At 36.2% G+C, this 13,722-nt stretch overlaps 2 protein-coding genes and 2 long non-coding RNA genes across 7 annotated transcripts in view; 2 read left to right on the forward strand and 2 right to left on the reverse strand.

Annotated features, from left to right (window-relative positions):
- The window catches only part of LOC110378997 (synapsin), a gene marked incomplete at its 5' end in the record, with an annotated part of 58,473 nt that overhangs the window by 15,534 nt on the left and 29,217 nt on the right, over window positions 1-13,722 (reverse strand). The gene's annotated exons all lie outside the window — the stretch shown is intronic.
- LOC110378983 (tissue inhibitor of metalloproteinase) overlaps window positions 1-13,722 on the forward strand; it is a 37,664-nt gene that overhangs the window by 1,903 nt on the left and 22,039 nt on the right. The window contains exon 2 of one of the 4 annotated variants that reach the window (XM_064034144.1): window positions 7,713-7,899. The exons of 2 other annotated variants lie outside the window; for them this stretch is intronic. In XM_064034144.1, coding sequence (XP_063890214.1) covers window positions 7,713-7,899 — 187 coding nt within the window. Of the gene's footprint in view, window positions 1-757; window positions 789-7,712; window positions 7,900-13,722 lie in introns of those variants that run through there. One more of the 4 variants, XM_049846757.2, reaches the window with a different exon arrangement.
- On the forward strand, window positions 4,485-6,016 carry LOC126055596 (uncharacterized). Its single transcript, XR_010276388.1, has 3 exons — window positions 4,485-5,043; window positions 5,132-5,337; window positions 5,632-6,016. It is a non-coding gene; the product is annotated as an uncharacterized LOC126055596 (long non-coding RNA).
- Window positions 5,926-7,130, reverse strand: LOC135116705 (uncharacterized). Its single transcript, XR_010276389.1, has 3 exons — window positions 6,539-7,130; window positions 6,309-6,450; window positions 5,926-6,172 (listed from the first exon to the last, which is right to left on the reverse strand). It is a non-coding gene; the product is annotated as an uncharacterized LOC135116705 (long non-coding RNA).

The raw sequence follows: 13,722 nt of genomic DNA on the forward strand, positions 1-13,722 counted from the left end.
TCGTACTCTGTTTGGGTTTGTTGTGTTCACAGTTGTTTGTGTTGTGACCCTTATTTAAATAGCTACCTACGTGCTACGAGAACCAGTTCATAAGTATAATGTTTCTGTAAATAGTATAACAATGTTTGTGTTACATAAGTTTCGATAAATCCATATCGCATTTTACGAGTACCGTAATGTACGAGCCGTGCACGTTTAATCCATTGGCACAAATCATGTTTTATTAGATAAATCCAGAAGGTCTAGTCGCAGGGCCTGTCAGGCCGTAACCCCTGCACGCTGACCCTGCTCGCGGAAGATGTTAATCATGAGCCCCGGTTCAGGATGTAACGTAATATAACTCTCTATGACTGTTACTATGATAGCACCACTACTATTTTATCCCAACAACAATATTAAAGGATGGCTCAAAGTATAATTACTCATGAAAAGCAGTAATTCACTGAGCATTTGTTCAACATTATTCATGCTCACTAGACACGATTAATTGACGATCAAAGACGGGTTGTGATTAATTAATTAAACTTTATTTATAGCGCTGTTTTTAACGTATAATTTAGATGTTTGCGGTTATTAAAGTATATGACTTAATGGAATGGTAGTTACAACAACATAAGGCAAACTCTTACTTGACAGACTCAGGGGTCATGGTTAATAGGCTCGAGTAGTTAGTGAGATCAAGTTCAATCATAGCGACAAATGTGTGCACGCTTATACAGTAGCAAATCTAAATTATAATGTTTTTCTTCAATTGCAGTTAATAATTTCAATCAAAAGCGGCTGGTCCAGTAAGCAACTTGTAGCAAATTCTTAACTATAAATAATCTCGTAGTGGACATTACGACAAGGTCAAACGTGTATAATATGTAGACCCACACGCCGCCTGCGCTTATTGCACGGTGCACTATATTAATTGTCGCGCCGGATCGAACGCACTACAGCAAAGCGCGGCGCAGTACCCAGCCCTGCCTCGTTGACCCAGTGTCGCAGAGCACACGGGCCAAGTTCAAACACGACTTGTGATTGAGAACCAGCCGACGATTCTTGTCTATGCAATGTTGCAACTAACGTGAAAGTTAGTAAGAGCTTTAAGTGGAAAAGATAAGAAAAACGTTACGAATTGAATTAGAAGTCAATAAAATTGTTATCTTAATTTAAAATGCCGTGCGCCGTTCCTCTTTATTGATCGAGTTCACGAACATAAACCGAGTAGAAGAATTGATATAATTTAACACGAAACGCCAAATGAACACGCCTGTAATGTAAATATTTTACGGGACCAGTTTTAGGAGTATTCGAGATAATGTAGAAATTGTGATAGTATGGAGTGCGAGGCGGGCGCGTAGGTCGCCGCGACCGCAAGTGAGCTGTAAGCTCACGTTACATTGCGTTGGAATGAAAACAATGAGCCCATCTATTGAATGCAGGTGACAAAAGCGGTTTGTGTACGGTGCGCTTTTCAACACTGTACCAGCTATACAAATACCTAATAATAAGTATGCGCAGCACAACCCACAACAGAATGCGACACAAACCTAAGTACCATAGGAAGGACAGCAAAAGATTAATGACTGAAGAAACCCAGGAAGAGTTACGTAATGTGAAAGATTGCTAGTGAGTGAAAGCCAAGGCGAATCTGAAAATGATTGAAGGTTTGTTTACAGTCAGAGCAAATCTTGTCATATCTATTGGAAGTCTAGCGTAGATAGACTAAATGTAAAATGTAAAAGTCCAATGTCCGCAGACCAATATTGAATTCACCAATTACCTTATTTAGTTTGTTTTTGGGTGGAAATTGCATTTCCATATGCATACGTTTTACGATTTTTATAAAAAAGTTGCTACTTCTACAAGCATATTTGCTTATTAAAGGTTGCCTTGCAATCACACAAAATCATTTTAAAATGAAATGATTGCGTCATAATTTACAATTTACTAACATCGGCTAAAGAGCGTCCATTAGTCTGTTACGTGTTGCTAACTGGGACATGCGCCGTTTCAGCAAATTATAATTGCGAATGCTAGTAAATGTCGCGCACATTTCACTGACGTCCCTATCGCTGCATTACATGATGCGACAAATTCCTAGAAAGATGAAGTAGAGAATGAATATGTTATTGCTTTCGGAATTCTTTTATGTCAGGCACTTTCTCACGACAGCGTTTCCCTTGGGGGCGCGGGTCATCTCTAGCGTTTATCAGTAAAGACCGACAATTGTCCCCGCCCACGTAAGCCGACGATTTATATGTAGTCCTGGACGTGAGGCGCCAGCAAATGCATGCTACACACTTATTTTTTCCGATTTCTCATTTCTTTATTAATCTAACACATGACCATATGTCCTATCAATATCCATTTTATGTATCTTTGCTACAATCCTCTTGCTGTAAAATCCATTACTTTTAAATTCCATTGAATCTTTTGACTCCTTAAGGAAGTAATTCTGTTTAAGTTCCGATAAATGAAGAAACAAAGTTAGCAAACAAGTTGGAGTATATTGCTCATAAATTCAGGTAAACAGCATGTATGCTGTTCTGATCGTGATAAGTATTCAATTTATAATATTGTGATATGGTGTACGAAGTACGCGGTCGCCGCGACCAGTGGTTGGCGCCTCGTCGCAGTAACGGTAATACAAGATGCCTAGCTTAAGCTCTCTCTAGACCGTCTTTGACACTTCCCTTATATTCGGATCAGCTGATATAACACAGCCATATTTACCGGGTGGTCCCTGCTTCACGTCAAAAATGTTCACAGGCAGATTTCATCATGAATAACTTGACGGGTTGGATCATCGTTATAATCGAGATAATAAAATGTTATTTAATTGCGCGAGTTAATAGATATTGATTACCTTATGAATATTGGCTAATTGATTAGGAATCGGTTAAAGAATTTCATCAGCATCTATTAAAACTTTCTTCGCTCGTGTAATCGTGTTTAACGTCTGGAGGTCAACGCATTAACCTTTGAAACATTATTGATGAGCTGCGTAAAACAATTTTTGCCAAGGTGGTTTACTTACTGGCGAAAAATAACTTGTTATAATATTATTATTAAAGAAAATTAAAATCTTAGTTAAAAGTATTCAAGAAAATGTAAAGTTTCTGTTGACAAGTGGTGCGAAACTGAATTAGTTTCGCGTCGCGATCGGAAACGCGCGGTATTTAGGCGAGACGGCGCGGGCGCCGCGTTTTGGTGCACGATCTGTGTTGCAGTTGCACGACTACATACACAAATTGTATATGATGTTTACGTCTGTATATTGGCCAGATCTTAATAAATTATCAGTACAATATTGATTACCTTCCTATTTTCATTTAGGAAAAAAATATGAAATTAATACCAGTCCAAACACATCTGTACCTATTAATCTTACCTCAGTAGATTCCATAAATGTTTTTTTTTTAACGGCTGATGATACATGGAGTACGGTCCATTTCGGAACGTAAAACGTAATACGTATGAGCTTTAAGGACTAAAATAGCATTCACCTTTATATAACAAGGTTACTTTCATAATAAGATAACAGCCAGTAGGTATACAGTGGGAAATTATAAAAGCAATTATAAATGAAGACTTTAATGAAACAGTGTAAGGAATCAGTTCGATTATATTATTGCGTCATCTTATTTCACGTCTCGTAATCGTAACAAATTCAGGGCAATGAAAGTCACAGCTCTGAAACATAACTTTTTATTAAAACCAACACCAATTTTAATTTTTATCATATATGTATTTGATAGCTTCGGTACTTTGAAAAGATTCAAGAATAGACGCAATCTGGAATTTCCTTGATATAAAGTTAAATTCACAGTTTTTTGAAAACACAAACAGAAAATTTTAGCGTACTTGGAAAATGCTCGCGTAGAATCTACACTGAAAATGTTTAAGTACCTCTAGTTACGAAAGCTTGAAAGTTTTAGCAGCAAATAATGAATCCGCAAATACTTGACTAGCAAATGACTGTGAATAATACCTACGCGTTAGAAACCTAACTCAAATACATAATATAACATGAAATGCTGTCTCAACTGCTCTTAGAAAATATAAACATTATGTCGAAACGTCGACATCCTTCGTTAGAATATGAGTAGACTCGTCAAGATTATTTAATATAGCATGAGTGGTAATATCTGCATACATATGTACTCTAGAACATCGGAATTTTGCCGACGACTAGAGGTTTAAAGTGTTTGCATTTATAATTTGCATATTATTACGTGTGACGATGTATTCTATCGAGTAAACACATCTCTATATGTGTAATTGTATCGTGACATTCAACTGATAAGTTAAAACCCAGTGACGTTATTATGTGACCCGGTTTAGCTCGGTATCCCTTATGTAAGACTGTCCTGGGGGTCTACTCTAATTCAACGAAACGAAACTTCGATATCGAACGAAATTGAAACGAAGTGTCGTTAGTGACCCTACTCTATTTCATTTTCGGATGCGCATACGAAGTTCGGAACCATAGACAATTTTCGTGAACGAATGAAATCTATAATATGGTGTGGGGCTTTTATGATGTCGACTAAACTAAGTTACGGTTTTTACTTTAACTTGAAATTATTAAACTTTTCAGCTTTACTTATTGATGTAGCGTTATAAATGTGATTCATTACATATTTCTTGTAATATTCATGCAAACAATTTAAACTTTTAGATTAAAAAAATATTTTCAACTACTTTCGACTCGACACTACAAAAAACCCTTCGATAGTCATGGCTAACCAACTAATTTGAAGAGTACTATTTCATGCCAAAAATGGGTAATGACGTATGACAACCAAAAATAGCTGCATAATACAATCTAATCATAACATGTCAACTAAGAATTTTTTGTTTGAATACTTTGTAAAGTTTTCTGGAGTGTGTTTCTCAAGTGTCGTATTAAATAAATCATGTTTCCAAGTGAGATACAAAGGTCCGCGTTCCTTAAGGAAGTATCATGTCGTACTTTACAACAATCCGACTTCTACGTACGACGTCTGCTGTATTTTGGTTCGCAACAAGTTTTGTTTTGGATTTAAACACTTTGTAAGTAACTATCATATTATACAAATATAATATTTGGTTTTGCTCTAACACCATTGCCTTTTCTAATAATAACCATTTATATTTTCAGTTTAAAATGGCTCCACATACGGCAACTCTTGAGCAAATAGAAACCCTTCTCAATTTCCTGGACGAACATAGAAATTTAGCTCGCGGGAGATTGAATAGTTGAACCCAGCCAGGAAGATAGGCAGCTGTTACAACCTGGGAGTCCAGCTGTAACAGCCGCCTATGCACCACTATCGTTGACACAAGAATGCTTGACTTTCACACCTTGTAAGTATTTTATTGTGGTAAATTGAGTAATGCTATTATAAAGAAAATGTACACAACATAGATAACTTTGTTTTAAGTGTATTATTATGAAATACTCTTCATAAAGAATACAGATTAACTTTACTATTGAATAATGATTGCATCTTTTTTATTATGTTTGCATATGGTATTAAATGGGTCAAGTGTTGAGTTGAGAACTTTTTGTTGTTACTTAACCCTTTCAAGTGTCTTAGGCATATTTTGTTTACGCTGTTGTTCTGAGCTATTGACTGAAATTGGAATGTTGTTTTGCAGCCTCTCGACATACACACTCTACAAGGAGACGATCTGCAAGCACAGGTGTAAGAAGCAGATTGTATCAATATGAAGAGGAGCGTGCCCAGAGAGAGAGACGGTGAAAAACGCAGAGCTTGCAGGCATCAGGGGCGAATTGGCAGGCATCAGTCCTACCCTATTGCAGCTGCATAACACAATAAAATAATATGTGGATAGGAATTAAGATTTTGTTAGTTATTAATTGTGTATAGTATTTCTTTGTTATTAATTTGTTATGTTTAAACAGGGTAATAGTAAATAAAACTTTAAGTATATAATTTATTCTTTTATTAAACTCTAAAGTAAAGAAATAACATCATGTCAAATTCTTAAAATCAATAAACATACAGTTCTTCTGGAGCATGTTATGATGTGCTTGAGTAGAACTTTGTCCTACCTATTCCTTTCTAAAATTTGCATTAACAAAGCTCTGCAAAGTTGTAACTGCCTTCAAGAGAATCTTCAACAGCTTTATCTATAGGTGTCATCATATGCTCCCTTAGAGCATACCCAGAGTCACCTAAAACATACATGTATATGAAAATATGTGAATAACACTACTACACAAAATTAATAATATAAATGTGAAAGTTTGGGGTACCACTTTTGTCCCAACTTGAACAAATATATTCAAAATGCAATAAAGTCAAACATACCTAACAGATAAACTGTATCATTCTGGAGACCCTTGAAGTGGCTTCTAATAACACACTCTCTCCAAATATAAGCATCATGTGTATTGCTCCCCCAAATGACACATCCACATTTGTTACATAGTAGGTAATCACTGTCACAAATCTGGAAAATAATAAAGGATTGATCAGCATCATAATAAATAACAGTCAATGCCTCAATTAAATCATTGATGTTTAGTTCTTATACTTACAACTTGGGTGTTCAGAGAATGAAATTATTTTCTATTAAAATATTGTTCCTCATGCTCCAGAAGGTCTAGCAATTGCAATATGCATTGTTTAGAGATAATAAACGCACGAATTCCTGGCACAACTCTTTGAAAAATTGCCGACTGAGTCTGTGATTTCCTACAAACTCTACGTCGAGAATTTCGGTAATATTTTCCCTCCTCGCTCTACACTATCTTTACGTAAAGCTGCTTTGGTTAAAAGCATTATTGTAGCCTTTGCCAATAATTTTCACACAAAATTCACAAAACGAAAAGTAACACGAAAATCAAACGATAACTCTTTTGGTTTCGTTGAATTTGAGGTTAAAATTCCGAAGTTTCGTCTGTCAAACTCAAATATTCGTTCGTAGCATTTCGAATTAGAGTAGGTTTATAGACAATAAACGTCAAACAATCTTCGTTCGTACGAAATTTCGGAACGAAATAGAACCATGGTAAGAAGTTCGCGAAATTTCGTACGAAACTTCGTTTTTCGGTGAATTAGAGTAGACCCCCTGTTCTTCGGCGAGTTAAGCCCTAGCGTGCACTTTCGACATCGCTGATAAAGTCACGAACACGATTCTGAATTTAAATTAATTTTAAAACCTCAATGCATGTATAATTACTGTAATACTTTCTATGCAATTGCTGTATTGCTGCTATAAAATTTCATCGCCAATTTAATTACTGTTTATATACCCCTTTAACTGTGTAAAATCTTATGATTAAACTTCACATTTCACTCTCTTCAAAGCTTTTTTAAAATAAATTCATGTACAGTAGACTGCACATCAGTGGTAACTGTCATGCACCTTAACTCAATAGTAATAAGTACGATTTTCCTATAAAACTGTTACCACTGACCTGAAGTTGACTGTACTTGATTCCTCACACTTGCCCTAACCGGGCTAGTTATCTTTTTTAAGATGCCACCCAATACAATGAATGGTCAAACAGGTCTGTAAAATAGATCGTTATTCATATAATAAAAATAAAGTTATTCATGCACACGTATCTAACACGAAGTCATAAACTCATATCATTAAATTTTCCGTGTCATAGATGCTTAATTCAATTTGTTCATGATTACGTAACTTGTAGACAATTCCACGTAAGATCATAGAGATGTTCAATCAAGTGTGTTTAATTGTAATAGTTCGAGTCGTTGGAACCAATGTAGGCAGATAGTCAGCAATTATAGTTCCGATGACGGCGAGGTGCATCGGTCACGCCTGGCCGCGGGTGCGTATGCCTACGTACCTACGACTCGGGCAATGTTTGTGGCTCCCAAAATAAACGTGACCGATGACGATTTCGGGAAAGGCGTCATACCAGCCGATAATGTGAGTGAAGTCCACATAAATAAACAGTAGCCGCATTAATGACGGACAATTTTTCACAGTTGAGCTCGATTACTACGGTTCATTAGTTGAATGAATTCAACTAAAGCCGATGCTTGTGCGTAATGCGTGACTCATAATGCAAATTTTTTTGAATGCGTAAATAATATTTTGTTCCTGCTCATCATTCAAGGTTTTGCTAATCATTAAATATTAATGTTTATTATAAATCCAATGCCTCGAGTGTCTTTTAAAAACCATGAACGTTGAGCGTCATGCGAAAGCATCATAAGACGCAGTATACAAACGAAAACAAATGTACACAGGTAACATGTAACATTATTTGATTAAAGCTCAAAGTTAATATAAAAGAATCTCTTATATGTATCTTTTACGTTGATGTTGATTCACGACACTTGGAATTTCATATGAAAAATATTTACGTCTAGACATGTAACAGACAAGTCTTCCTGAACGTGTCCAGATGCATGTTGCCTGTTCCTTCAGCGATGCACAATGACGTCATCGCTATTACAAGGTGATTGATGATAAAGACAAGAATTTCGATACATTACATTATTTTATGACTCTTGTACACCAAGAGATATACGATAAATGTAATTGTGAAGGCCAACCGGTCATTAACCATTATTGACATTAACGCTAAGGTACAGTTCTTCGCACTTTGCAGTCAGCACTATGTTGACTGTTTTTAGCTACAAGTAGTCATATAATGACGTAAAATATGAATTGTGGTTATTTACTCAGTCACATCACATCACCCACGAGAATATTAATATTTCTTCAATCACTCAGCAACAGTAAAAAAGGTTGTCTGTGTTCCATTTGTTTGGCTTCAATCAAATATTATTCAGCACTAAAATAAATTTAAAATGGACAGACTCAATTTAAACCATTACTTTTCTTCTGATTTTGCAATTTTTTAGTGTAAACGTCCTGCCAATTACGACTTGTGAATAACAAGATCCAGGTAGTCGGTCAAGGTTAATGTTTTAGTAAGATTGTTTATCTACGTAGCTAGTTAGTAGTTTGTTTTCGCCTAACTCCAACCCAAACTAAGGCATTAATCAGATAAGGGGAGTAAACATCCAGCTCACTCGTATTACATGTTTGGTATGCGAAATTCTTAGGCCATACGCGAACAAAATATTTACTCTACGGCTTCACATACCAGGCGGCACTAAGCAAGCACTTGCGTCGTTGTCTTGTAAAATTTTATAGATGTCGTCATCACATGGTCATTGCTCTAAGTTGAGATTGAATCACAATTGGAATCGTAACGTATTACGAAATATGTTTAGGGGAACGTCGGTGATTCGGCAGGAACAGACGCCGGGATTGATATATGGTTCCGACACGTAGCGCTATTAATCATCCATTAATATAAACCCGTTGGATTACAGCCAGAGGTAGCGCCGCGTCGCTTCACTATCTGACGTTAGGCCGGGAAACAACCGTAAAACTTCTCCGTTCATAAACATATTCTATTTACGCATACAAAAATGACAATAACTGAATCTTTTTAAACAACGCGTCATTGCTGAAGTACAACCACTATAACCGCATTATAATAAACGTGAGTGATCAAGTGACTCTTCTAGATAGAAAATATGTTCAATCTATGTCATTATAATAATACTGCAGGAGTGGTAAAATATACCTAGTTAAGTGTTATCGACGATAATTATTATCAAGCCTTTGAGTGTTTTTCTTGTAACCGCCTATCTTAGAGCCTATTGTTATTCAATGAACTATTATAATTATCTTGATAACTTTGCTATAGACGATAAAACATTAGGTATTCATTATAAATTGTTTTCGGTCACGGCGATGCATTTATGTTAGTACCTAAAGTATAGTAGCCGTAAAGTTCCACGTAAGAATACGTAAGATCTTTCTTATCTTTTGATACACCTGTGAATGAATCCAGCGATTTTAACCTTTGGCAATATTCACCTGTATGTGTAACCTTGACTTTTAAGGTGAAACAAAAATCCGGGTAGGCACGAAAAGTTGGTACAGAACAGCTGTTGGCATCCAGCCAAAACTTTCTAAAAACGGGTTAGCTGCAATGTTTCAATTAAGAGTATTAAGACCAACTGCCGCGATGAATACTTGCAATAAACGATTTTTAAAAGCTTGTTACTCATGTTCAATTATCGAGCATTATTTTTAGTATTAAGTTACGTGCGATTTATTTTTGATTCTTTCAATGAAAACAGCATAACTTTCTCAAGAATAAACTGCATATTTTGAAAGGGTGGGTATAGAATTCAATTTATAAATCTTACCCACATAGGTATCTATTTATATACCAGCTACTGTCTAAGAAATGTGGTGAAATATCAGCAGTCATACATCATCAGATTAGTGTCGAACATAAGCTAATATAGCGTGCAACTCTGCGCAATGACTAATTGTTGTGAAAACGTGATGAAATATATTCGCGTAGCTTCGCGTAGCATTTGGTGGCGTAGACTCCTACGAGCACTAGCTACGACGCATATCGTAGCACGCATCCCGGCGAAAACTTTTTGCTAAACGCGTATATTTTTTTGATTCCTAATGCAAACATTGAGCCAAACATTTTTAAACGCGCATCTCATTTTAATGAACACTTCATTACTTGCTGGCTCAGCTTGTCAGCGAAAATGTCTGGCCAAAAATGTGAACACATATTTTTCTCTAAAAATAAACTTTTCGCGCGAAATGATGTTGGAATTTGAAACGTTTGTGTTATATGATATTATGTGTTTGACGTCGAATTTGTTACGGATTTGTTTACCTACATATAGGAGATCCACATAAGTATATCAAATGACGGGATAATGTATTCAAATGCGAATGTACATCACATAAAGAATTTTTATAAAGTATCATCATGACGTTCGAGACGTTTTATGCAAATAAGATGATCGCTGGGGTTACTTAGATATAAAATAAATACAAAACATAGTCATGTAGCCTTAATGAGTCTGCCGTAAAGGGCAGCACTAAAAATAACCCTATTATGCGCCGTTCAAATGTGACATGTTCATGAATGGATAATACATTATTATGCGTTGTCGGATATTATTATTTATGAGTGTACAACAGTGTTTCCCACACAATAAATTATTAAATGAGTAATTATTTAATGGGCCTTCATATAAATATGTACTTTTTGATATATGAATGTTATGTTCGTGGTGTAAACATTGTGGAGGTACATTTTTCATCGGCATCAGGTAACGCGACAATCTGTATCGCGCTATAATTAGACCGCGAGTCAGATAGCTTATGCGCATCGCCGATGCAAATTCTTGGCCCATTTATTCCGACCAATACACGTGGTTATTATGCCCCGTTTGTAGAACAAGTGGAACACTGATCATAATTATTTTATGCACGTCACCAACATACCGAAGGCATTAAACAAAGAACTAATTTTGTTATGTTAATGTTTATTATCCAGACGTACTCTTCTGTTCATAAGCGTCATTATGGTTATTTATATATTTCAGTGTACAGATAATTTAACTAAAATCAAATATTAATAGTAACAACAACATTGATGACGTTGAACGTCGCGTTTATTTACGTATTGATTCTCTGAATTCTAATATCAGTTTGTTTATGTATCCAGTTAACCAACCAAAATTAATGACACCAACCAACATGAACTGGATTGAGGCATTAAGACATCCTCTTGGAAATATTATCTGTAGAACCTACCATATAGTATTTGATCGATAAACCATGTACGATACAAAATAAAAAAGGTGGTGTTATCCAATACAAGATATATTTATGGCATTTTAAGCCACCTACATGAATGATATTCCTAGGTGGGTACGCAGATAAAGAACACGTTGCAAGCCGTCGATCCCACCCAGGCGCTGACACAAAACGATTGAAAATGTACATTTGACGGCAGAGTTTTATGACTTATTCAATTGTTGGTTCCAAGTAAGAAGTGAGAGAGTATGCAATAGGTATTTTTTTGAAAATGCAGCGAACAATAATCACTATACGCAGTAAAAGTAAACTGAAACATAATGGCCGCCGCTTTCAGTCCATTGCAAAATATTTTTGGAGCTTTAAAGGATAATTTCAAGTTCTTTGTAAAGCAGAGCCGAAACGATAACGTAATCGTGCAAGCCTGCGGGCCCGGTTTCGAGGCATATTAGAATTTTTAACCAACGTAATCGATTGAACAAAAACGCAATAAAGGGAACTTGCCAAGCAATAACGTATCCTAAAGTTGGGCGGGTTCTGGTTCAAACTGAAAGGTGGTGTTCGGCGCAAATCACCGTGATTATAATGTGGGCCACCGACGGCGATACCATACAGCCGCTAGCCCGCCAGCCGACTGTAATTGCTCTCTCCTTCTAACTTACAATTAAAAACCCCATTCAACATTTTAACAGGAAAAAGTTTCAAGAATTCAATATAACAATGCGCATAGAAACATACTTGTGAAAAGGATAGCCGTATTTCTCTATCATTCGTAAATTCTTGATAGGTATGCTGGCAGTGTATCATGAAGTCACTAAGTATGTAAACATTACTGGGATTTACCTTAGGCAAAGGTAACACTATGTAGATACGGGAATTACGTTTGACGACTAGTTTAATTTTATATTTATGGTTAACTAGCGTAAGTTACAACGTTTTGTTCTCAGAGAGTCGACCTTGAGCAGACACTTGCGGCTGCGATAAGAGAGGCATGCAGTCTATGATTGTGTCACCGAGTCACCGGTGCATAAGATTAACATGATAACGAGCCGACATGACACGCTAATCAGTGTTAACATATTCATAATGACATCGTGATGCTATCGCTTGTTAATCTCGACTTGTAAATACCTAACGATAAAGTGGAGATCTTAATTAATCACAAACGCAACTCCAGTATTTGAGTAACCCTTCCTTGACTTTTAATGATACCAATATCAACAACTTACAAATTATTACGCTTAATAAATAATTAAAGGCATGAACGATATCTCTGTTTTATTGGCAAGTGCACATTTATCGATATCGCCCAGTGCTAAAGTGGTTGTATTGAAAAATAAACCACATTTATAATATATGGGATACTGACTTGATATCGGCGTAGTTTCCATTAAGTCTACGAAACGATACTATATAAGGATCAACAGAAACTGGGGTAATTGGCCAGCGTTCGAGGACGCTGGACTCAATGATGCTATAAATTGAAATGCTTTATCAAATCGCTAATCGACAAATAACAAACGGCTTTATTGTGTTCGGTAATCATGCACACGATGCCTATGAGGCCTATTGCAGCGCGCGCCGGTCAGCCGGTCAATCGACTCATTGCCAGAACTATTTGTGAGATAAATGAACCTTTTGTCAATGAAGGATATTTCATCATTTTGCCAATCAGCATTTAACGCTTGATAAGTTAACCGGATACCTACACACATAACTATAGATCACATATAAAATTCTAGAAATTTGTGCAAATATTATACAACAAAGTTATTTTCAGATGTGTTGGCACAATTCCTCACAGACATGACATGGTATCTGATATGACCAGTCAAAGAGCTGTCACAATAATGTTTCTTGCGTCTCTCATCTCGCTTGGATGTCCATACATACATAGCAAAAACAATGCGAGATGCGAAGACGTTGTCCTTCGATGTACTACTTTTAAAGGCAACACCAATTATTCACAAAAACTGAAGATTAATAAAACAAAAATTGGAACAGACAGGCGACGTTTGTTTGCTTTTTTGTTTAAAACAGGATAATGGAGCGTGGAATAAATTGAACAGGAATTTATACGGCAGGTGA

Source organism: Helicoverpa armigera, chromosome 4 (assembly GCF_030705265.1).
Source record: "Helicoverpa armigera isolate CAAS_96S chromosome 4, ASM3070526v1, whole genome shotgun sequence".
NCBI classification, from domain to species: Eukaryota; Metazoa; Arthropoda; class Insecta; order Lepidoptera; family Noctuidae; genus Helicoverpa; species Helicoverpa armigera.